At 44.2% G+C, this 26,401-nt stretch overlaps 1 protein-coding gene across 1 annotated transcript in view; it reads left to right on the top strand.

Moving 5' to 3' along the window:
* Positions 1 to 8,128: 8,128 nt before the first annotated feature.
* The window catches only part of NXN (nucleoredoxin), a 141,685-nt gene continuing 123,412 nt past the window's right edge, over positions 8,129 to 26,401 (top strand). The window contains exon 1 of the mRNA XM_057535627.1: positions 8,129 to 8,629. Within this exon, the coding sequence (XP_057391610.1) occupies positions 8,258 to 8,629 (372 nt within the window). The 5' untranslated portion in view covers positions 8,129 to 8,257. The remainder of the gene's footprint in view (positions 8,630 to 26,401) is intronic.

Below are 26,401 nucleotides of genomic sequence, written 5' to 3'. Positions count from 1 at the left end.
AGGCATCGAATGCATTGCTTGGGCATTGGTGTGGCATAAGGACAAGAAGAGTTTGTAGGACTGAGAGTGGGACCAGGGCTCAGGATGCTGAGGCCAACCTGGGTTTTAGGGGGAAGCTTCCATCCCTCCATCCCTCCATCCCTCCATCCCTCCCCGAGAGAAGAGACTTTGGCCCCAGGTGGGCTCTCTGAGGAATCAGGAGGCAGCACTGGTGTGAGGGTTGGCAGGAAATGCTCTGGGCCGTGAACTGGGAACATAAAGACAGAAGCCTCCAGCCCCAGCAGGAGACCTCAGAAAGCAAAGTTCAGCCTGAACCCATCAGGGGAGCAGTTAGCAAAAAAAAAAAAAAAAAAAAAAGAATCAGATTTCCAAATCAGGCTCCCCAAGGTCGGGGAAGCAGATCTGAGAGGCAGAAGAGAGGGTTTATCTAAGGCGGTGTGGCTTTTATTTTGTGTACCCACAGGTGGACGCTGTTACGGGGCTACAGGGTTCGGGTGGACCTAAATTAGAACTTATTTTCCTCCTCAAACCTGCTCGTCCTGAGTTTCCCACCCAGGTGAGCAGTGCTTCCAAGCGCTCCATCAGTCTGAGGCTCCCTGCTTCCTGCATCCCCTACAGACCTTCTAAATATTTTTCAAATCCATCCTTCCTTTTTAGACTCATTGCTCTGGTTTGGGCTCTAGTCAATTTTCACTTAATAGACTCTTTTTTTAAAAAATAAATTTATTTTACTTATTTATTTTTGACTACATTGGGTCTTCGTTGCTGCGTGCAGGCTTTCTCTTGTTGCGGCAAGGGGGGGCTGCTCTTCATTGCGGTGTGCAGGCTTCTCATTGCGGTGGCTTCTCTTGTTGCAGAGCACGGACTCTAGGCGCGTGGGCTTCAGTAGTTGTGGCATGTGGGCTCAGTAGTTGTGGCTCGCGGGCTCAGTAGTTGTAGCTCGCGGGCTTTAGAGCACAGGCTCAGTAGTTGTGGTACACAGGCTTAGTTGCTCCACGGCATGTGGGAATCTTCCCGGACCAGGGATTGAACCCGTGTCCCCTGCATTGGCAGGCAGATTCTAAACCACTGCACCACCGGGGGAGCCCTCGCTTAACAGACTCTTAATTGGTCTGCATGCCTCCTCTCTTGCTCTTCTTCAAACCATCCACAGAATGGTCTTTCAGCACTGAAGCGTGATCATGTGCCCTGCTCAGAATTCTTCTCTGTGCCAGAATAAAGCCTAAACTTGGTGTGTTGCTTCTACAACTTGTGCCCAGGAAGACACATATGCTTCCGCCCAAGTTTAGCGCTTCCTCGAATATTTCCATTCCTGGTTGTCTGCTTTTTTTTTTTTTTTAATTTGCTATTTTAACCATTTAAAAATTTTTTTCTCTTGAAAAAATTTTTGGCCATGCCGTGCCACGCCATGCAGCATGCGGGATCTTATTTCCCCAACCAGCGATCGAACCCATGCCCCCTTCAGTGGAAACACGGAGTCTTAACCATTGGACCACCAGCGAAGTCTCTCAGTTCTCTGCTTTTGATAATCTCTTTTGGATCTGAAAGTGGTGGCTCGGAATCATTCGCAATAATGTGTGGTCTTTAGTGTTTGGGAGGTGAGTTTGGACTTTTGGACTCAGTGTCATTTCTTTGATTTGTGCCTTGTCCTCAGTCAGGTGTAAATTGTTACAAAATACTTATTATTATTATTTCTTAATTATTTTTGCCTTTGACCTATGGTAGCCATGGTGACAACAGAGGTATCCTGTACTGTTTCCAGTGACAGATCCTTAGACTCTGATTCTGATGGGTGGTCTTAATGTTCTGGAGCAGGTTTCTTCCACAGCATAATTGTTTGGAGGTTTTATTTACTCACCCAGACCCAACAATCCAGATTTGCTTACTATCTCTTCTGCTGTTGCTTTGACTTTGCTTATGAAAAGCTATATTGCTATATTGGAGATTTGGCCTATAGTCTGGCAGTCTGGTGGATGTTTAGGACCTATTTCAGACTCAGGTAATGAATCATACACTCTGGCTATATCTGCAGTAGGGTCACATTGATGACAAGTTGTGATCCTGAGATTTGCTCTGAAAAGTATTGGAGGCAAATAGGAATATGCATAATGTTTTTCTAGCACCTCACACTTCTGACTCAGAAAAGAGTTAAGAGGCTTCAAAAACTAGAGACCGGAGTCCTGCTTTGCTGAGGGATAAAATGAAATATAGAAAGAACTATGATGGTGAATTCCCAAGGTTACATATCAAATTGGTGCCAGAAAGAGAAGCAGCACACTTCTGCTGTAACCAGTGAGGACAATGCCCCTCTTTCCCTTCCCTCATCTTGATCTTTGTCAAATCTCACTCCATATTTTGTTTCACTTACCTCTCTATCAAGCAATTTCCCTTATCAGTGGATCTGCCACCAAAGCCCAGCTTTTAAAAAAGGAAACGATAAAACAGATGCAAAAACTGTACTAGGGCATTAATCTACAGGTAAAATCTTTTTACAGGGAACTCCCAATTAACTGGAATACATTTTTTGTTTGAATCAATTTTGATTCACATTTTGTTGACTCAATTATTTCTTGAACTAAGTGGACTTGGAAAACTTTTATAATCAAAGTGTTCATTTTGTGCTAACAGCTTTGTTTTAATGGCATTTGAATTTGTGTGTGTGAGACATTCTGTCTCTTTTATTCTGAGATGTCCTGATTTACTTTAAATATTTCTTTCTCCATTTATAGCATCTTATCCTTGAATAAGTTCTTATTTGAAAATGCAAAAAGTACTTTCTTTTTGGACTAGATAATACCTTCCATATTTTTCTCACATTTATTCCCAGTTCTTCAATTCCCTTCCCTAAGCAACCTGTTACTATTTCTTTTTCTTTTTCCTTTTTTTTGGCCGCACTGCACGGCATGTGGGATCTTAGTTCCCTGACCAGGGATCAAACCCCCGCCCCCGGCATTGGAAGCATAGAGTCTTAACCACCGGTGGACCGGCAGGGAAGTCCCCTGTTACTATTTCTTAAATGTCTTTCCAGATATATTTCCTCCATACATAAGCATTATATTTGTGTATACATACATATGTGTTTTTCTCCACTTAAAAATTTACAAGTGGTAGCTTAGTCTTTCCTACCTATTCTGCACCTTACTTTCTCTTGTGCTACATCTTAGAGATATTTCATATCAGTGCAAGAGATGGTTAATTTTATGTGTCAACTTGACTAGGCCACAGTGTGCCCAGGTATTTGGAGGCAGTATATTCCTCATTTGGGTGTGTTACTCTGGCCTGTTTACTGAGTGACCACAAAAGTTGCTGGTTTTGAGTGGGTCCCCGAACATGGGAAGACTCTGCAGAAGGTCCAGGCTGCTGTACAAGCTGCCCTGTCCCTTGGGCCATATGACCCATCAGATCCGATGGTGCTTGAGGTAGGTCACTGGCAGATAGGGATGCTATTTGGAGACTTTGGCAGCCCCTATAGGTGAGGCCTGCCATTCTCTGTGGATAACTACTCTCCTTTGGAGAAACAGTATGTGGCCTGCTACTGGATCTTCATAGAGGCTGAACACTTGGGCCACCATGCATCACTTACCATGCTCCCTGAGCCGTCCATCGTGAACTGGGTGTTATCTGCCCCACCAAGCCATAAGGTTGGGTGTGCACAGGGACACTTCATCATCAGATGGATGTGGAATATATGCGATTGGGCCCAAGCAGGCCCTGAAGGCACAAGTAAGTTACATGCTCGTGGAATTCACTGGTTACCATGTTCCTCACCATTCTGAAGCAGCTGGTTTGGTGGAACGGTAGAATGGCCTTTTGAACATTTAGTTTACAGCACTAGTTAGGTGTCAGCACTTTGCAGGGCCGGGGCAAGGTTCTCCAGAAGACTGTGTATGCTCTGAATTAGCATCCAGTATAAGGTGCTGTTTCTCCCATAGCCAGGAGTCATGGGGCCAGGAATCGAGAGGTGGAAATGGGAGGGGCACCGATCACTATTACCCCTAGTGACCCACTAGCAAAATTTTTGCTTCTTGTTCCCACAACGTCATGCTCTGCTGGCCTACAGGTCTTAGTTCCAAAGGGAGGAGTGCTTCCACCAGGAGAAACAACAGTGATTCCATTGCACAGGATGTTAAGACTGCCACCTGGCCACTTTGGGCATCTCATGCCTCTGAGTTAACAGGCAAAGAAGGGAGTTACTCTGTTGGGTGGAATGATTGATCCTGACCACCAAGGGGAAATTGGACCACTAGTCAACAGTGAAGGTAAGGAAGAGCGTACCTGCAATATGGGAGACCCCTTACGGCATCTCTTAATTATCATACCCTGTGATTAAGGTCAAAGGAAAACTACAATAACCTAGTCCTGGCAGGACTACTAATGGCCTAGACCCTTCAGGAATGAGGGTTTGAGTCACTCCACCAGGTAAAGAACCACGACCAGCTAAGGTGCTTGCTGAAGTCAAAAGGAATACAAAAAAGGTAGTAGAAGAAGGTGGTTATAAATACCAGCTATGATCACATGATCAGTTATAGAAATGAGGGCTATATTGTCATGAGTATTTCTTCCTTGTTATGAATATATGTGTGTGTGTTTGTATTTGGCAAACATCTTTGTTCCTTTTATCTCTTATTTCCTTATAATGTAACATAAAATATATTGACTGTATATTGTAGTATTTAAGTATTGTTAATTTTACATCATCGTACTTAAGTTACGGGATATCCAGGTGAGTAAACATCCTCAACGACTTTACCGTCTCTTATGGGGATGGAGTCAGTGCATTTTTGCTTGTATACAGGATACTTGTATCATTTTAGGCAGGATTATGATCTTGTTATTGTTTTTATTTGGAGAGTAAGTATGGTTTAAGGAGATGCATATGGGTGCCAAGTTGACAAGGGGTAGACGTGTGATGTTTAATTTTATGTGTCAAATTGACTGGGGCACGGAGTACCCAGATATTTTAAAAAATATTTATTTATTTATTTGGTTGTGCCAGCTCTTAGTTGCGGCAGGCAGGCTCCTTAGTTGTGGCATGCAGGCTTCTTAGTTGCAGCTCACCTGGCTCCTTAGTTGTGGCATGCAAACTCTTAGTTGCGGCATGTGAACTCTTAGTTGTGGCATGCAGGCGGGATCTAGTTCCCTGACCAGGGATCGAACCCAGGCCCCCTGCATTGGGAACACGGAGTCTTAACCACTGTGCCACCAGGGAAGTCCCAAGTACCCAGATATTTGGTTAAACATTATTCTGGGTGTGTCTGTGAGGGTGTTTCTGGATGAGATTAACATGTAAAACAGTAGACTGAGTAAAGCAGATTGCCTTCCCCATGTGGGTGGGCCTCATCCAATCAGCTGAAGGCCTGGATAGAATAAAAAGTAATGGAGAATTCACTCTCTCTGCCTGTCTTAGAGCTGGGACATAGGTCTTCTCCTGCCTTTGGACTCAATACAGACTAGAACTTACACCATCAGCTCCCCTGATTTTCCGGTCTTTGGACTCAGACTGGAACTAACTATACCATCAGTTCTTCTGAGTCTCCAGCTTGCTGACTGCAGACCTTGGGACTTCTCAGCCTCCGTAATCATGTGAACCAATTCCTTATAGCAAATCTCTCTCTGTATTGGTTCTCTTTCTCTGGAGAGCACAGACTGATACAGTGTACATAGAAATCTCCTTAATTCTTTTCAATGACTAGATTGTATCCCAAATGATGAATGTCATCCTTTAATCCTCCTCATTGAGACATAGTTAGGCTCTTTCCAGTTTTCCAGTCTTTTTCTGATTTCACCAGTGTATCAATAACTATCTGTACATGTACATCTCTGTGCACTTATGCTACTATAACTGAAGACCAAGGAATGTGATTTATGAATCTGAAAGGTGACAAATATGTATTTGTTCTGTGCATGTTTTGTATGACATCATGTGCCTTAGAATGCAGTTTCCCCAAAGGAAAACTGTAATGTGTATGTGCTACAAATGTCAGGTACGTTGTGGCTCCTTAACACATATTTTAAAACAACAATAATTTGCAGAACAGCAGGTCAATTCATGTAACATAACTAGCTAAATACCAGTTGGGACATTTTCTTTAAGTGGGTCTCTTGAACCGTGTATGCAGAGAGAGTGCTTTCCATAAGCCAAAGGATGTTAGCTATTCTTTACAGGAAGCCCAGTGAGTCTCCTCAGGCTTCTTCTCATAACAAACACCCACTAGAACTATGATTTTGGAATCATTTCCATTGCAAATCCCCTCTTTCCACACCCCTTTAAAAGGCAGCTGCAGTATTTGGCATCTAACCAAGGCCTGCTGCACCAACAATTCTCTAAATTTTATTTATATTTCATGTGCGGTATGTTCAAACTCTCACTTTCCCAGGTGCCAGATGCTGGTTTGGACACACTCCAGTAGAAAGTGTTTTCCTGTCAAATAATAAAAGGAAAATGCTGAACATACCACCTCTTTATACAGACTTGTGTATAGTATACCAAAGTTAAGTACTCTAATAATGACTTCACTATTTCCCCAATTTGCAATCCCCCCTAATTCCCTCCTCACCTCCCTCCACACCAAATACTTTGTCCCTCGTCTTCCATAGGATGCTTATGGTTCTCTTCCATATCTTCAGTGTTCACTTGAAAACGTCAGGGTGTAGGAATCTATCTGTCTCACATGCTTTGGATGGGGCCTGATGTAACCCACCCACGGGTGTTTCAAATATGATTTGGATGAGAAAATAAAACACTTTAACCCACTTTCAGTATTTAAAAAGATATCTAACAACTTAATGTCTGCTATGTTAATAGCTTTTACATGTTTTCACTAAAAAGTGATGCTTTCCATGTGTTGGATAATAATACTGTCCCTGCAGTCACACAGAATTTTGGCATGACACTAAAAATGAGCTTGGAATTCGCCTTTATCATAGGTTTCTTGCCTGCCTAAAGGCAATCCTCAGTCCAAAGATCCTACTTGTGAAATGAGCAGCAGTGTTAGGTGGATACTAAGAAAGTGGATATCATTTCAAGAGATTGCCAGTCCGCTCGTGGCGTCCACCTCCACCTCCACCTCTTTCACCGCTTTATGTGGTAACATTTCACTGAACTGAAAACTAGTACAATTCCATGTTCTATCCCAGAAAATTGGGAACCTTAAGCGTGAAGATTTATGTGTGTGCCAAAAGCTTGCAGTTATATTCTGAGGTTTAAATGAACTTTTGTAAAGCAGGCTATGATTTGTGTGTGTGTGTTTGCGTGTGTGGAAAGCCGCTATAAAATATAAACATTCTGCTTGGCTGCCAGTATCTCGTTTTCTTTTTCACCCTTTCCACTAGATGGCGGTAGATGCCCAAGAAATAACTTGCAAAGGGCTGGTGGAGGGCTGTGAGAGGGGCGTCCCATCCTTTCACTGGGCTGTTGGTAGCTGAGCTGACACACTGTTGTTCCTCTGTTGCGGGTGGACATGGTGTACATTTTATTTTTTCGACTGTGTGTGTGTCGGGGTGGGGAGGCCGGAAGACTTGCCACAGATCACCTGTTTAATCCAGGTTCTCTCTAAGCATAGGGTAGCGTCTTGCCAGCTGGGGAAAAAAAAAATCCCTAGAATTTTTCTCAGCTATCAACAGATTTAATAGAAGCCACGGAACCGGTTCAGGAAAGCAGCCAGCTTCGATTTAGAGATGCCGTGGCATCTGGTCCCTATATTTGTGGAGATGGAAGAGAGCCAGTCGCTGGTGAGGAATGGCCGCGGCGACCTGGGGACTGAAATCCCACAGTGAGACCTGCGATCAACCCACAAGTACTTATGGTGGATTCCCTCCCATGTGCCTAGCTAGATCAGAAGCTACACAAGAAATAAAAGAGGTGGCGTCCTCCAGTCCTCTTATAGTAGAGAACACAAAACATACAGAGAAGTAAGTGCCGAGCAAGACCTAGCCTGATGAAGGTAACATTGTGTGAAGATGGAAAGTCCTCCGCCAGGGTTGTCTCCCGAGCACTTTGGCCACGCGGCGGGAGCCCGCGCCCCCTACGCCCTCTGCAGCAGCCAGTGCCTAGGCGGCTAGCACTGTTACAAAGGGGGCGTGGCGTGGGCGGGCCCCACGGGCGGGGCTTTCTTTTCCCCAGTGCCCGCCGCCGCCGCCGCCGCCGCCGCCGCTGTCGCCGCCGCCGCCGCCTCTGCCCGCCGCGCGGACCGAGGGAGCGCGGTCGCCGCCGCCTGCCTGCCCGGGTGCCCCCGTGCCCGGGCAGCGGTGGGCCAGGATGTCGGGTTTCCTGGAGGAGCTGCTGGGCGAGAAGCTGGTGACGGGCGGCGGCGAGGAGGTGGACGTGCACTCGCTGGCTGCCCGCGGCATCTCGCTGCTCGGGCTCTACTTCGGCTGTAGCCTGAGCGCCCCCTGCGCGCAGCTCAGCGCCAGCCTGGCCGCCTTCTACGGCCGCCTGCGGGGGGACGCGGCGGCCGGGCCAGGGGCTGGGGCCGGCCCGGGGCCGGGGGCCGGGGCGGCGGCGGAACCCGAGCCGCGGCGCCGCCTGGAGATCGTCTTCGTGTCCTCGGACCAGGACCAGCGGCAGTGGCAGGACTTCGTGCGGGACATGCCGTGGTTGGCGCTGCCCTACAAGGAGAAGCACAGGAAGGTGAGCGGCGCCGGCCTCGTCGGCGTCCCCGGCCTGGGTGCGCAGCCCGCGAGTTCCCGGGAGCCGGGTCCTCGCTGCGCCCCCCCCACCCCCCGGCGCCCCTTCCGACCCCTCCTCCGTCGTGTACGAGCTTCCCCTCCTGCCCCTCAGCGTCCCCTGCCTCTGCCCGCCTCCCCGTCCCGGGACCTCGCCGGCTAGCGGCTCCCGCGGCAACTACTCGGTGCCGGTGCCAGGCCGCGCCCGCTGGGGAAGTTTGAAACCCCCGGGACCCCGACTCGCGTCCTGGGGAGTCGAGAGCCCGGTTCCCCCATGGTGGGAAGCCTCGCGTAGGGGGTGGCTGCGCTCGGGGGTCGCGACTCGGTGACCCCCACCCCCAGGCAGAGGCGCGGGGAGGGGCCGCTTCCTTCCCTCAGCGCTAGACTCCCCGCGGATACCTGTGGTGGTGGGGGAGGGCGCTAGCCCCCTACCCATAATGCCTGAACAAGGAAGTTTCCTCTCTTTCCGAGAGAAATCGGCTTGTCTGGGGCTTCCTCCGGCTGTGGCCGGGGACCCGGAGGCCGAGGCCAGGCCGCCAGCCGCCCTTGTTGGGGGGGGGGGGGGGGGTCGGCCGCTGACCGTGGCTTCGGGCGAGAAGGGAGCTCGCTCGTCTGCCTTCGCCTTCCCTCCGCCCCCCACCCCTACCCTGGGCTGAACTAGTGGCCCCCGGGGAGCTTTTCATTGTCTGGCTGTCCAGCCATCCTCCCTATATGCCTCTCGGGCACCGGACCAGACCCGTCCGTGCAGCTCTTAGTTGCTTGGTTGGTGGGCCAGTGTTGCCTTGACATCGAATTAAATGCTGAACCGATCCCATAGGTGCAGATTGACCGGAAGAACGAGGATTGGGGGAAATTTATACCTCGCTGTCAACTTCTCATCTCCCGCCGCCCCCCGCCCCCACCCCACCCCGTTTGCTGCTGAAATTAGCTTGGATTTTTGAGTGTGTCTGTTGGATGAAGATGTCTGTTTTAATAAAACGAATTCAGGAAATTTTGCCATGAATCGAAACAGAAAAAGTTTTGGAGCGCTTTTGCTTAATTAGTATGCCTGATGCAACGTGTGAATCCAGCCCCTTCCTTTCCGGAGGAAACTCTCATTTTATGGAGTGGACAGGAGAAGGGCTCTTCTGGGGGCGTTTAGGGCTGCCATGTGCTGCTTTAATGCGTACAGAATCTTGTTGAGAAGCATGATTTAAACTTAGTGAGAGTAAAAGGCTTAGACTGTGACCCTGTATGTCTCGAGTAAATCATCCATGGAAGCAGTGTAAGGTACAGACTTGGTATTTAAAGTATGAAATACAGTTTAACAAATACAGTTTGTAAATTTAACATTGGAGAAACATGGGCTCACTAACCACACAGAGGCAAAACTTGGCGTTTTAACCACTTTTTAGGTGATCTTGCCCATATTTGATTTATATGGTGCCTGAATATGAATAGCCAGTCCTTTTTCGCTTTAAAACATGGGAATCCTTTGTTTTCCTTGGTGGTGGTTTTTATGATCCTTTTGGGGAGGAGTAATGTCTAGAAAGTGAATTATCAAGAAGTATTTTCATTGTTATGTCCATTTTCTGTTGTAGACCAAAGCCCATGTAAAATAATGTCCTTATTGGACAGTACAAATGAATTCTATCTTTTGCAAATACACAGTGATGGTAAAATGTTACAGACCTAAGGCGTATTGTTGTGTTTTCCTCCACAACAAGTGGGGGAAATAAATTTGCTGGATAGTAAAAATATGGGGCAAATTGAGATGTTTTGTAAATGCTTAAAGCTTTTTTTCCAAAAAGGAGAATATCTGATATGACATAGGCCGTGCCTAGTTCACTGCGCTCTGGCCAGTCCTTTTGCATGAAGAAAAAGTGGTCTGTGTCTCCAGCCTGGACTTGCTAATTCCCCCAGAATGAGAGTCTGGATGACACAGGGCAGAACCTCATTTGAAAATACAGTTCAGATTGCTGGCCCGTGCCCAAACCATGGTGCGTTACCATCTTAAAAATTTATTTTTGCTCAGAGCTTTTCTGACTCATTCTACAGTTCACTTTGTTGTCTAAAACAAGTCCAGGGCTTCCCTGGTGGCGCAGTGGTTAAGAATCCGCCTGCCAATGCAGGGAACACGGGTTCGAGCCCTGGTGGGGGAAGATCCCACATGCCGAGGAGCCCGTGCGCCACAACTCCTGAGCCTGCGCTCTAGAGCCCTGGAGCCACAACTACTGAAGCCCGCGCGCCTAGGGTCCGTGCTCCGCAACAAGAAAAGCCACCGCAGTGAGAAGCCCGCGTACCTCAAAGAAGAGTAGCCCCCGCTCGCCACAACTAGAGAAAGCCCACGTGCAGCAAGGAAGACCCAACGCAGCCAAAAATAAATAAATAAAATAAACACGTTTATTAAAAAAATAAAACAAGTCCAGTTTTCGAGGAGGTAGTTTCTGCTCCTTGAAGTTCATGAATAGGCAACTCAAGATTTGATCCTAGAAATATTCTTATTTGTGGTGATATACCAGGTAAAAGAACTTCAGCTATGTTTCATATGGAAAATATACTCTTGGAAATTACAACAGCTATGTACTCACTTTGGAAGAAATTATTTTCCCCCTTGAAACCAAAGAGATGTAAAACAAATTCCTTTTCTGTAACTTTGAGTTTTTGTTTCTCTTATTTGAAATTGGGGTGCTTAGAAATCTGTGATCTTGGGATGCCAATTCTGTGATAACAGCAGTGAAAAACCCAGGGCACCCGCGGTTCAGGGTGCTCACTGGCTAGACAGCTTAGCTTCTTGTTGATGGATTCTGTCCATGTTGTTTCACCAACTATAAAAATAGCATTAAAGGAGAGAATTTTGTTTTTACACTGAAGGGAAACCAAAGTTCCAGATTACTAATTTTTTTAAGTTCTCATTAACATTTGTTCTTAAATCCATTGGTATACTTCCCACTGGGATAACAAAGGATATGGTTCTAATTAGTTATTGGCTGGCATTTCTCTAAAGAAAATTGAAAAATTATGGTAGGGAAAGAAAATGCAGTGTGGTATTTCTCTTTTTCTTCTTTTATTAATTTCCCCTTTATATAGTAAGAAAGTCTCAGGATGGCCAAGAGTTTAAAACTGCGTTTTGCATGGCTCCTCTCACCTTGCTTGGAACTGTGAGAGAACACCAAATAACAGGATTCCAGCATCTTTTTAAAAAAAATTCTTTGTGGAAGGTTGTCCTGTTTCTACTTGCTTTAGTGGTTGGTACAAAAGTAATTGAAGCTTCACTTTTTGGCTTCTAAGCACACATAACGAGCTGTATAGAAATTGTAATTAGATGATAACAGAACTCTGAGTGCTTTTATAAGAGCCGTGTTTTCAGGAAACATATAATCTTGAAGTTAAGGCAGTTAGATTTGTTTCAATAAGTAGGTTTGTTTTTTGTTTTGTTGATAGGCATTTTTCAGATTTCTGGAGAGAAAATGTGATGAATAGTTGGAAAGTGGTGAAGATTCGGACTTTTGGGATTTGATCTATCCCTTTAGACTAATATGGGTTACTTAGTTGTCAAAACTGGAGAGTTGATCTTTGGGATCTGCTTCAGCATCACAGAGGAAAGCACTGGTTTTGGTATTAGAGACACAGGGCTCAGCTTTGCCTGGGCTGGATGCCTGATGGAAAACATTTGGTCAGTGTTCGTGCCCTGACATCAAAGGATGCAGTACCACTGGTCTTTTTTTTTTATATATATATATAAATGTATTTATTTATTTTTCGCTGCGTTGGGTCTTCGTTGCTGCGCGTGGGCTTTCTCTAGTTGCGGTGAGCGGAGGCTACTCTTCGTTGTGGTGCGAGGGCTTCTCATTGCAGTGGCTTCTCTTGTTGCAGAGCCCGGGTTCTAGGCGTGAGGGCTTCAGTAGTTGTGGCTCGCGGGCTCTAGAGCACAGGCTCAGTAGCTGTGGCGCACGGGCTTAGTTGCTCTGCGGCATGTGGGATCTTCCCGGACCAAGGATCAAACCCATGTCTCCTGCACTGGCAGTTGGATTCTTAACCACTGTGCCACCAGGGAAGTTCAGTATTGCTGGTGTTGATCTGGACAGGTTTGGTGGGCTCTGGCGTGGTCCCAGAACTTCCTGCCCCACAGAAAGGGGACGAGAAAGTCAGAGCAGGAGAGCGGCAGAGTTAGGGCCTTTGGTCTAGCATCTCTGGTCCACCTGCTCCGGCCAGGGGAAGTGGTATCTTCCTGTACCCCTCCAGGGTTGTTTGCTCTGGGTGATTCTGGTTCAGACTAAATCAGAGGCTTGGCCTAGAATTCACCTGAATCACTTTGGCTCTTTGGATGGGGTGAGATTTGGTACCAACCCCAACAGTCTTACAGCTCTATCTCTCCCAGTGCTTTCTCCCTCAATCCAAATACCCTAGCCACTAAGAGAATGATTTCTACAACACTGACAAATGACTTTCGAGGTGGTAAAAGATGGCAAAAAGGCACCGCTTTGAATATTGGCGTTTTCTGCCTTCCACATAAGGAGCCTGGACCAGCCAGGACAGGCTCCCTCTGTTGACTGTGTTTCCAGGACTTGGATCCATCTAATAAAAGACAACAGTCTGATTAAAGTAATAAGAGCAATTTTCCTTGAGAGGCTTTTTCCTTATTCCATTATTTGTAATGTATTTTTTAATCTCATTTTTCTTCTCTGCATAATGAAGCTGTCTAGTGTAATGGCTGAAAATACAGACTCTTGTCCTTTAGATCCTGGCTCTGCCATTTATTAGCTGTGTGACCTTGTGCAAGTTATCCTATCTCTCTGTGTCTTGGGTTCCTCACCTATAAAATAGAGATGACAACAGCATCTGCCTTACAGCATTGTTGTAAAGACTACACAAGATAATATACACGTGCCTGGCATATAGTACGTGCTCAATAAGTGCTAGCAATTATTATTTGTTACTAAATGACCATGAACTTCAGTAATTCGTTTTATAGTGTGAGCCTTTGGAATATATCACATTACAGAATTCCAAAACTGTTATGAGGCATATTTTTAACTTTTCAAACAAATGACTTTTATAAGCATACAAGGGGATATGAGCAAGGAGTTGAAAGAATTGCCCTAGAAGAGCTTACAATGGAGGAGAAAGATCTAGAAAAATGAAACAAAAGCAAATGAATATAACAAACATCGTTCCTTAAAATACTGATAGCACTGATATTTATTGAGCTTCGTACTTATATCTGCCAGTGAAACTTGAGACAGCAAATCAGGGAAGCCAGGCATGATACAGGAGAACAGCTTTCAGATGATGGGGCACTCTTCTTGAGAGAGATTAATTACGTGCTTGGGTGATCGTTTTTGTGGTTTGCCAAAGCCATTAGGCGTGTCCTCTGCTGATCCTAGCTGCTCAAATCTGGGCGGCTTGGGGGCTGCAGGATCGCTGCTCTTTCGCGTGGGAAATGGACGGTGCCCGCTCTGGTCTCTGGAGCTGTAGAAGCCTCACCCCCGTAACACAGAGCCACCTCCCTTCCCAGCTCTGGAATGTTGTAGGATAGGTTTGTTCAGACCTGTCGCCATTTGCGGATTTAATACTTGTCTTCTAGTTAGCGGCTCAGGCCTGATGGACCAGCTGTCCACAGCTTTTGTTGATCCATTTGTCTCCTGATACGGGTTGGGATATGAACCCGAGCACAGAGGAAAGCAGTGGGTTTTGAGGTTAGGGTCATTGATTTCATTTACCCGTTTCCTCCGCCCCTACCCCCTTTTTATCACTGTTCCTTGTGGTTTGAGGCCTTGTTTTAATATCTGCGCAAATTGGAGAAAGAAGGCTTTGTGTTGTATACAGCTGGGGTGGGGGATGAACAAGTCCCTCAGTTGGGGGGATGGCCGGGGGCGGGGGTTCTTCTTTATTTACTGTTAGGACCTGGGACCCCAGGGTTCCAGCTTGCCCCATTCTGAACTAGTCTGGGCTCCTTACTGCACGATTTTGTTTCAGGGGGAGAGTGTAAGCTTGGCATAGGATGTGTTCTTTTTTCATGTTCTGAATCCCCAGTGGTGCTCAGTGTTAACCACCGGGGTGTTTAGGTTTCTGTATTTCATTAATTTATCATTATACTTATTCAAAGGCACTCAAAGAAAAGAGCTATGAATTCAGAATCTTTTTGCTGATCCTGACTTTTACGAAGCTCTTGCACACTGTTGCTTTACATCTTGCCATTATTTAAAAAGTGACTAAGAGTTCTTGAGTCTCAGGAGTCATCCTTGATTCTCTCCCACCCCTCACATCTAAAAGGCACTGAGGGATTTCCCTGGTGGCACAGTGGTTAAGAATCCGCCTGCCAATGTAGGGGACACAGGTTCGAGCCCTGGTCTGAGAAGATCCCACATGCCGCGGAGCAACTAAGCCCGTGCTCCACAACTACTGAGCCTGCGCTCTGGAGCCCGTGAGCCACAACTCCTGAAGCCCACACACCTAGAGCCCATGCTCAGCAACAAGAGAAGCCACTGCAATGAGAAGCCGGTGCACTGCAACAAAGAGTAGCCCCCGCTCGCCCCAACTAGAGAAAGCCCGTGCGCAGCAATGAAGACCCAATGCAGCCAAAAATAAAATAAAATAAATAAATTTTAAAAAATAAAAAAATAAAAGGCACTGAGCCCTGTTGATCTCCTTAACAGTTCTCAACTCTGACCCTTTCTCTCCATTCCTACCATCCCTGCTTGAGTTCATATTTCATCTGGACCACAGCAGCCTCCTCCATGGGCTCTTTGCTTCCAGTGCTGACCCCTGATTCTCAAGACTAGAGCTTCTCAAACTGTCTATAATCAAGGATCTGTTTCCTTTTGTTGTGTTAATTTCCAATCAGTCACACACCCACACGTGGCCCTGTTATACAGGACTACTGTACAGCTTGAACCACATACAACTTCCCACTGGGTTGACAACACACAGACTGGTCTCTGTCCTGTTCCACAAGATGAGACCATTGGTCACAAGCTTGGATGTTGCTGGAATGTTGAGCTGCTGTAAACAATTCTGGTGCTCACTCTCCATTTCTGTACCTGCCCTGTCATGGACCAGTAACAAAGAACTGATGGATTACTACTGGGCTACAGACCCACCTTGAGCAGTACTGCTCTGGACTGTTTCTGGAATGGAATGACAAGTTCAAAAACACAACTTTGATCTTGTCATTCTCCTGCTTAAGAATTTTTCAGTACTTCTTCATAGCCTCTGGGGTCAAGTCCAAACTCTAAAGCGTGGTCCCCGACTGTTCTCCTGCCTCTTCTCCCACCTGGGCAGTGTCCTCTTTCCTCCTACCTGGCTGAGTTTGGATCTTTCTAAAATCAGTCCTGGTTTCCCTGCTCTAAGAAGCTTTCCTGTCTCTTTCCTCTCTAGGTGGGATGCTTTTGTGAACATCCATAGATGGAGTACATAGATGTCTTAGCACTTCGCCTTTTGTGATTTTTTTTTTTTTTTTGGTCTTTTTCATTTGACTCTTAAGCTCCTTGAAGACAGAAACCAGCCAAAGGGAGGGGAAGATGATCAGTGTTTTGGTGCTGACAGTCAGATAATATGGTCACAGAAAGCACGTCGTGTGAGTTGGAATGTGCACTTTCACTGGTACTTAGCTCGATTTTAACATTTAATATTAGAGTTGGACCCTAATTGAATTGTATAATTGTATATACCCACAGTATGTGGCTGTTTTTGTTTCTTTTTTTTTTTAATCAGTCATCAATTTTATACACATCAGTGTATACATGTCAATCCCAATCGCCCAATTCTGTTTTTGTTTCTTAATAAGTGCTTTCAAGAGTACTTCCATGAGCAAGTGAATGTTTAACTCCGTTGCCCTGTAATTCTGTGCTCAAAAATAGAAAAAGACTCACCTCTCCATTTTTGAAACGTCAAAAATCTTAGTCAGTTAAAAGCTGCAGGCCTATCATTCCATGCTTTTATATTTCCTAAATAGTTTGTGTTTCTCTAGCATCTTTCTTCCAAGGAACTCAAACTGCATGCATATTATGTCTTCCAGCAACTAGTCATCAGTAGCTATTAAGCATTTTAGTTTTTCAAAGTATGTTTGAGTTGGAGAATTGATTCACAGGGAACCAATTATTAGATCAGGGTCTCAGTGTTGGAAGAAAGGGCTCAGCTGAACTCTCTTAAATTCAACTCAGTCCTTTCTGTTCAAGAAATTGGATCTTAAAAAATGTGCACATCAAACATTCTCCAGGGAAGAGGAGGGAGCCGAAACTTCTCTTTTCAACAAATCGCTTTCTGAGTGGATTCACTCTAGATAGACTCTGAAATAAGATAGAGATAGTTTAACCACTTAAAACATTTGCTGTTGCTGGGAAGACAGGAGAGCCAGAACCTCTTTTCTGTTGCTGCCTTTCCGTGGTGGTGGTTTCTAAGGGCCTTTTAATCATTTGGCTTTTTTTAGATCAGCCAGTGAAGTGTCCCCAACTCCCCTTCATCCTATGCAAAGCCTTGGGGCTGCTTTCGTGCTTTTATTCAGAGACAAAATTGAACTTCAGGTATCCTGCCGAGATCCTAGGACTAAATCAGTCCTCCCTTTTATGAGGTTTTCAGAAACTGCTGTTCTAACTTCCAGTGAAATCTCAAACATGTGCTTTCTGCTTTATGACAAGTAAGAAGTATAGTAATTGAAAGTTGCTTGAGTGCTGTTATTCTGTAGTGAAACCCTGTAATGGAAACTTTTGTTCTGTGGCATCTGTGATTAAATGCAAACATAAATTTTCTGCTGCTTGCTGGTCATATAACTCTTGGACCAGATATACAATGGATTTTTGTATGAACTACACCTCAGAAAACCCTTTTTAAAAAACAATTTAAGCTTAAAGTTCAGCATTCCTTTCTAGTACATCTATCACCCACTCCCCTTCAGATTATTTTGAGACCCCAGTTACAGGTAAATTCAAGTAATATTTCTACAGTTAATAATGCTTTTATCTTGGATCATTGTTGAGTAGTCATAAAATAGGGTGTGGTAAGTTTTGCTGTTCTAGGGATAGAATTTCCCTCTTTGTTTTCCTAGGAGAATTTTATCCAGATGAATCGGTTTTTTACAGTTTTTTATTTGTCTTTTTTGGTCAATATCCCTGGGATGAAAATCTGAATGGATTGAGTGTGCTTAAAATCAGAAGGTGCTGCCTTTTTTCCCCCTTGTACGTGATCAGGTCAAGACAGTTTTCTTTTGATCGTGGTGGTTCACAGCACAGCTGCCTCATCTGTTACTCATTTTTTAGGGTTTGATGTGAAATATAAAGATTGGGCAGAACAACGTGCAATAGGCAAAATCACAGTGTTGCCCTCTGAGCTCTGAATGGCAGTGGATGTGGGTCTGAGAGCAGCCTTTTTTCACCTTTGGGCACATGCTTGACTGCAACTTAGAAAAGTGTTTAAACCCACAGACCTTCAAAAATACCCCATTATAAGCGGATGTTTAAAATCTGTTGCACAGTGCATAAGAGTATGGACTCTGGATCAAGTTTCCTGGATTTGAATCCTGTCTCTGTCACTCTCTAGCAATGTGACTGTGACACAAATTACCTAACTTGTGTGTCTCTTAAGTTTCTGGTCAGTAAAATGGAGATAATAGTATCTACTTTATAGGGTTGTATTGTTAAGGATTAAATGAGTTAATATTTGAAAATTGTTTAGAACAGTGCCTGGTACATAGTGTCACTGGAATGTGTACCCAGGTGCTTGGTTATGCCATTCCATTTTTTTTTAAAGATTTAATTTTTATTTATTTTTGGCTGCGTTGGGTCTTCATCGCTACGCTCGGGCTTTCTCTAGTTGCGGCGAGTGGGGGCTACTCTTCGTTGCAGTGCGCGGGCTTCTCATTGAGGTGGCTTCTCTTGTTTCGGAGCACGGGCTCTAGGCACATGGGCTTCAGTAGTTGTGGTGCACGGGCTTAGTTGCTACGCGGCATGTGGGATCTTCCTGGCCCAGAGATCAAACCTGTGTCCCCTGCATTGGCAGGCGGATTCTTATCCACTGCGCCACTAGGGAAGTCCCTCCATTTAAAAAAAAAAATGATTAATTTAATTTAATTTATTTGGCTGCACCGGGTTTTAGTTGCGGCACGTGGGGTCTTCGTTGCCGTGTGCGGGATCTTTAGTTGCGGCATGCAGGATCTAGTTCCCTGACCAGGGATGGAACACGGGGTCTCCCCTGCATTGTCAGCCTGGAGTCTTAACTGCTGGACCACCAGGGAAGTCCCCATTCCATTTTTTTAAATGGTTATTCAGATTATAGGAGAGAAGAATTCTCAGCTTTTTTCTTTCTTTGTATCCCCTTTACCTTCAACACCTGGCTCTTTCCTTCTAATGGCCTATCATGTAATCTGGTGTCTCTTCAGTTTCTTACTAGGACTATAATCATTCTTTGTCAGTTGTTGACGTGATGACATATCCATGTCTTTGAATGTGGGTATGATTCTAGACTATCTCTTTGACTAATTGAATGCTCACTTTTACTAAGTGGCTTCTATTTTCACTTTTGAGCTGGGAAAGGAGAGGGGAGAGATACTGGTCTGTGCCTATTCCTCCCGCCATTTTTTTTTTTTTTTACCTTTTTATTATGGAAAACTTCAAACACCATACAGGTGGGGAAAATAGTATAGGGAATCCCCATGCACCCAGCGCCCAGATACAACAATCAACTCAGGGACACCCACTGCCCCCACCCCTCACTGGATTACTTTGAAGTCACTCCCAGACATCATATCACTTCCTTCTTAAACATTTCACTAAGTAACTCTTTAAAAAAAAATAACCACAACATCATATCATACCTTAAAAATCTAATAATTCCTTCATATCGGCATATATCCAGCCAGTATTTCAATTGTATAATTGTCTCATGATTTTTTTGTTGTTGCAGTTGGTTTGTTTGAATCCAAATAAGCTCTCCACTTTGCATTTGGTACCTATATCTCAAATCTTTCCCCCCTCTCCTGACCATTTATTTGTTGTTCCCTTTCATTTAAATTGTCTTTGTCTCTGGGTCTGTCTACTTGCCATGTTCCCAACCTTTTCTTAGCTGTATTTCCCTCTTTATCTAGGTCTGTGGAATATTGAGTCCTAGGTTCAAAAGGGTCCTAGCCTCCTGTATCTGAGAAGTCCAGGTGGAGGGGGTCACCTAGGGGGCACAGGTGGCTCTCAGGCTGACAGTCACATCACATGGTGTTGATTCACAGACCTTTTGGTCAACAAAACTCCAAAGTCTTTTTCACCAACCTTACTACCTGAACAAATGAGAACAGAGTCCCAAGTATTGTGTCTGTCACCTTTAAGAATCAGTTTTTTGGGGCTTCCCTGGTGGCGCAGTGGTTGAGAATCTGCCTGCTAATGCAGGGGACACGGGTTCGAGCCCTGGTCTGGGAAGATCCCACATGCCACGGAGCAGCTGGGCCCGTGAGCCACAATTGCTGAGCCTGCGCGTCTGGAGCCTGTGCCCCGCGACGGGAGGGGCCGCGATAGAGAAAGGCCCGCGCACCGCGATGAAGAGCGGTCCCCGCACCGCGATGAAGAGTGGCCCCCGCTTGCCGCAACTGGAGAAAGCCCTTGCACGAACCGAAGACCCAACACAGCCAAAAATAAATAAATAAATAAATAAATAAATAAATAAATAAATAAAATCAAGTAAAACTTTAAAAAAAAAAAAAAAAAAGAATCAGTTTTTTGAGATTTGATGAGTTTTTGCAGTCTGTTGAAATATTTTTTATGCCTGTGTGGTCATCCACTATGATCATAGCCCCTTCTGACCTTGAACTATGTGATCCCTTCCAGACCTTGTCTATGTCTGGCGATGGAGTCCCAGGGCACATGACTAGGGGCTTCCTCTGGGCTAATAATGGTCTGTTGGTTAGTTGTTCAACCAACTTCAAATCCAGCCAGTTCTAAATCTGCCTAATTGTATCATTATTCTGGCCCACATTTCTCCATCTGGTTAACATGTTTATCCTAGGAGACCTTAATAGGTAGCTTGCTATAACTTAGATATTTGCTCTTTCCCTTTCGGGGGAAGATAGTCTGCAATGCTTTGTGTTTGGTGAGCCCATGCTTGCTTCTAAATTGATCACTTCTTTTCCGAAGTGTTTAGTAACTGTGATAACCTGCAAGGTTTTACTTAAGGGCCAATGTCAACTTCACCAACCTGTAGTTTGCAGAATCTACCTCTTTCTGCCCTTTTGAAAATGGATATTCCATATGTCGGTTGCAGTTAGCTGATATAATGTGCACATTTTCTCCCCCTCTGATGTAATTCATACCTTATAGGAAGAGTTGCTAGGTCAGCTGGGTATCCGTGGAGCGATGGTACATTTGTTTCCTGCGGCAGATCCTGTAGGAATAGCTGTGGCCAGACACCTCCAGCAGCTGGTGTGTAGTTGAGAGCGCTTGATTTGTCCAGGAGGCCCAGATCCTGTGCTTTCTGAAGGCTGCCTGGCAATAGTGGCTGCCCTGTCCCCATCCCAACACCCTCCACCCCCCACCGTCTCATTAGGGCACTAATAGAGCCTGAGGGAGTCTTTTCTGTAATGCTCCTTCTCCCCATCAGGCGCAGGCAGGATGAGACTGGGCTGGCTAATTAATTAAGTGTGGCATTTTGTTTCAAAATGAGCAAGAGACAGTAACTAGCGACAAAGCAACCCAGCGTACTTGTGCAGATAGATTTTTCTTAATATTTGGCTTTTTAGGATGAATTAACCCCTTTATTTTGAACAATTTACCTTGTTTTAAAATGCATTTGCTTTCTTGCCCACGTGTATTTGCCCATTTACGATTACACATGAATCTGTAATGTGCTTTACAACTTGGCACCTAAGAATTCTGACATTTCAAATGTTAGGCACGAAGATGAATTGGAATTAAATGCCTAAAACACTTTCCTGGTGGAAATCACTTGCCTAAATTTGCAGAAGGTCTCTGGCCTCAGCCCTTGGATGCATTGTTTTAAGCTTTTACAAATGTTCTTAAGAGTAAAATACTACTTAATACCACTTGAACGTGTTCTCTTTCATTTGGATTTGTGGAAAGTATTAATTTGCAGGGGCTGTGGTGTGGAACACTCTAGTTTTTAAACACTTTTTGAAGCACTGCTTTCCTGTGAAGGCTCAAGTAATGACATTTTCCCTGAGATCATCTGAGTCTGTTCTTCAGTTGACAGGGCCACAGAGGCAGTAGTTACAGGGTAAATCCAGATCCTTGGAACAAGACATGGTGCTCCTTCACGAGGAGAGTGGGATTTGTTTGTCTGTGTGCATACACAGCACAGATTATGGCTTTACTGCTATTTACATTAAAAAGCCATTTGTATTCCTTCATTCAGCATATACTTAAGCACTGTTTTTCCACTTACTAACTTTTCCCATTTCCAAGAGAAAGCCAGCATTTCACTGGTTAGTTGTAAAAATGATTCTCTTTCCAAAGATAACCACTGTTAATAGTGTCTTGTATATTCTTCCAAAAAAAAAAAAGTATATACTGTATATATAAATGTAGATGCTTAAGTATTGTTTTACACAAACAAATTTTAGTATTTGAAACTAATTTCTATTTTCTGAAAAGATAGTGCCTTCACATGTTAGAAGAAATTTCAAACAAAACGAAAGGCATGCAGGGAAAAGTAAGTGTCACTTCCATTGTCGGCCATAGTTTGCCTTTCCCGAAGCAGCCACCATTATCAGTTTCTTGTGTGTCTCTTCAGAGGTATTTTGGGAAAACAGTATGGAGGTTACTCAAGAAGCTAAAAATGGAACTACCTTATGACCCAGCAGTTCTCTCCTGGGTATATATCTGCAAAAAACAAAAACACTAATTCAAAAAGATACATGCACCCCAGGGTTCATAGCAGCATTGTTCATAATAGCCAAGATATGGAAGCATCCTAAGTTTCCATCAACAGATAAATGGATAAAGAAGGTGTGATACACATACACACACACACACACACACACACACACACACACACACACACACACACACACACACACACACACACACACACACCCCCCCAACAAAATACTACTCAGCCATAAGAAGAACGAAATTTTGCCATTTGCAGCAACATGGATAGACTTGGAGCGCATTCTGCTAAGTGAAATAAGTCAGACAGAGAAAGACAAATACTGTATGATATTTATACATACATTTAGAGTCCACATTTATATGTGGAATCTAAAAGAATACAACAAACTAGTAAATATAACAAAAGAAGCAGACTCACAGATACAGAGAACAAACTAGTGGTTACCAGTGGAGAAAGGGGAGGGGGGAGGGGCAATTTAGGGGTAGGGGATTAAGAGGTACAAACTATTAGGTATAAAATAAGCTACAAGGGTATATTGCACAACATGGGGAATATAGCCAATATTTTATAATAACTATAAATGGAGTATAACCTTTAAAAATTGTGAATCACTGTTATATACCTATAACTTATATAATATTATACAGCAACTATACTTCAATAAAAGAAAAAAAAGGTATTTTGTATGTGTATAAGCATGTATGTGTGTGTGTGGCCCTGACACACAGACATACTTTGTTTTGTTTTTTTTTTAACCAAGCCTTTTGCATATCTTGCTCATTGGCTCCCTGACAGGTGCTAGTTTTTCTGTCTCAGGTGGGCAAAGACTAGAAATGTAGTTTCATAGCCCTATGATAGATAACTTGGTATCATGTCTCCCTTGGTAATGAGCCCAACAAAGATGGAGACAAGAAACAGGATCCCCCCAAACTACTGCTGTCCCCAGAAGGAAAGTGACTTAGCCTGACACGCTCAGAGTATGGTGGGCTAAGGAGACCTTGAAAGCATTTTCTCTGTCCTCTGAGAGGGGCCTCCTCTAGGACTAACATAAAGCAATGAGAAGACAGCGTCTGTGAAATTCCCACTTCTGTGCCCTGCCGTTTGAATAAATTAAGAGGTTCGTTCTCTGAGGCTGTCAGTCTCCCCTTCTAAGAGTATTCAGATTTATATGGGGACAAAAGGCTTCCCCAGGCCAGCCATTTGTATTATGCTGTGCCTTTTGTAGTAACTAGTATTAGGCAACTTGTATTTAGTGTAAGTTTTTGTTTACTAAAACACGCTGCACTTTTAGAAAATCCATCACTTCCAGAATCCAAAGTTATGAAATAGAAAAAGTAAGGGGCTGTGACTACTATTTTCATTATGGAAGGATCTCCATTTTATTAGGCCGGATTGTTTTAGATTGTGAGCTCCTAAGAGGTATTTGAAATGTGATTTCTGCCACTTAGAAAAACTCTCCTACAGCATCATAGGAATGCATCTGTTGCTTTGAGAAAAACATACAAATATTACACCAAAAGTCTGTGATTACCCAGATCACACACACACTTTCCCTTTCCCCTGAATATTCCTTATTCTTTTCTGTATGAGGCAGCTGAGAATACTTATTACTCATCCGGTGGTAGATTCATGTAGGCAAGTTGCTTATGGAAAATCAAAGGGTTGCTATGGGAATTAAATAGATTTATTAAATAGATAATAGAAATTATGAAAAGCAAACTTTACAAAGATCTGGTAAACCTTTAAAGGGGGCTTGATTTAAGAATGGAAAGGGAACTGGTGTCAATTTAGAATATCTTCTGAACGGTTCGTCATAAATGCAGACTAAATGTGTCAACAAAACCAATGATCTTGCCTCATCTTACTTACCTTCATGAAGGTATTCTTTAAAGCTGTGTATGATAGCAAGACTTTGGAAATGTCCTAAATGTTCATCACAGGGTGATTAAGTAAATTACAGTGCTCAGAATCTTGTTGAACATGATTTAATGCCTTTGCTGGCACACAGAGCTATACTTCAGATATTGTATTCAAAAAAGCAAGATCCCAAATTACACAGATCCCATGACTGCAACACTGTTTAAACAGTTATGTAAGAAGAAAGATTGAAATAAATACCCCAAGTTGCTTATTGTTATGTTGGGATGGTGGCGCCTATGGGCGGTGGGTCACTGATTTCCAAGTGATGTAATCACTTCTGTAATGAAAACTTAAGTATATGTGAAGAAAATAGTGGGACTCTTGCCTGAAAGAGTGTGCATCCAGTTTTTGAATGCTTCGTTTTAGTGCAGGGCTCTTCTTCCCCTCCTTTGGATCTAGTCAGCAGTTAGAGGCATCTTCAGAAGGATGAGTAACTTGCTCATTGTTTCTTGTCTAGCAAAGAAACGTGGGGTGGGGGGGGGAAGAATCAGCTTGCAGCCACCTACTTCAAGAAAGCTTTCTGGAAAGAATAACTTGAAAGTGACCTTTTCAAATGAGGGGGAGGATAGTCCAGTGGATTAAGAAGGAAAGATATTCTGGATATAAATAACCATGTGGGAATGAAGGGGGAAAGCTGAGAAGGAGAAAGTTCATTTGATCCAGCTCGGAAGTGAGTATGGGATGGAGAGAGATGATGCATGTTGGAAAACTGATGAGTGACAGAGACTTCTCGTGCTCAGTGGGGAACAGTTTAACCTTTTCTAAGGAAAACAAAAGTTCCATCGGCAGATGGTCAGGAAAATACACCGTAGGTGATGCTGAGTTGGAGTTGCAATTTTGTGTGTGAAGACTCTGGGAAGCCGCCTGCAGTGGCCTGTTTGCAAGGTGATGGTGGCCTCTCTCAGGGGCTTGGGCTTGGGATGAGAAAGAGGGTCTGGATTCCAGACGGGCCATATAGTAAGAAACAGATGCTTTTTGTACCAAAGAGGCCAACGTTGAACTAAAGAACCTCATCCTGGGCCAGGTTGCAGAAATGCATTTTGTATACGCTTCCTTAGATCATAAAGAAGAAACTCTGGGTTAAGGGCTTCTGTTTGTTAAATAACGGGAAGGAAAGTCCTCTGGTGATTTTCCACTCCTGTACAGTGTTGAGACGGGGAGCGATGACAGGGACTAAGACGTTCCCAAACTGGATTTCTCTCTTCATATGTGCTTATATTACAAAAATCAAGTTTGCACTTTTCATTGCTTTGTATTGGCACTGCACAGTCTCGGTCAGTCACATGTTTTTTTTTAAATTTTAATTTTAATTTTTTTTTTTTTTTGGCCACACCACGTGGCTTGTAGGATCTTAGTTCCCCGACTAGGGATTGAACCCGGGCCCACAGTAGAGAATGCGCTGAGTTTTAACCACTGAACCACCAGGGAATTAATTCCTCGTCACGTTTTTTGAGTATCTCATTTGCCTCAGGCAGTGTCAGGATGCTGAGAAATTAATGACAAAGTTCCTGCTCTCAAAGGCATTTATAATTTAGCTGGGGAGATACCACATAATATATGAGACATACCTATATGTATATGAATGATATATATGATATATACAAATTTAGAGACTATAGAATGATGTCTGGTGTGTTGGTTCTAATAGGGCTGGGGTTGCCAGCAGGAGCTCTGCGAACTGAAAGTCCCACGACCTGATCAGACAGCAGCCAGAGAGGCTGACCCCTCTTGTGGATGACCTGGTTCAGATTCATCTCTCCTTACTCTCTACCTTTGAGGCCTCGGGCAAGTTACTTTACTCTTTCCGTGCCTCAGTTTCCCCATCTGTAAAATGGGAATGATAGTAGTACCTACTTGTAGGGTTGCCCTGGAGGTTTGAGGTAACTCGTAATATATTGGGTAGGCCAAAAAGTGCCTTCAGTTTTTTAAGTAAAAATAAGAGACACATTTTTCATTTTCACCAAGAACTTTCTTGAACAATGTATTCACCCTTTTGTTCCACTGCCTTGTG

This window comes from Balaenoptera acutorostrata, chromosome 20 (genome assembly GCF_949987535.1).
Source record: "Balaenoptera acutorostrata chromosome 20, mBalAcu1.1, whole genome shotgun sequence".
Taxonomy (NCBI): Eukaryota; Metazoa; Chordata; class Mammalia; order Artiodactyla; family Balaenopteridae; genus Balaenoptera; species Balaenoptera acutorostrata.
The sequence above is the reverse complement of the archived record's forward strand: the minus strand, read 5'-3'. Positions and strand labels throughout refer to the sequence as shown.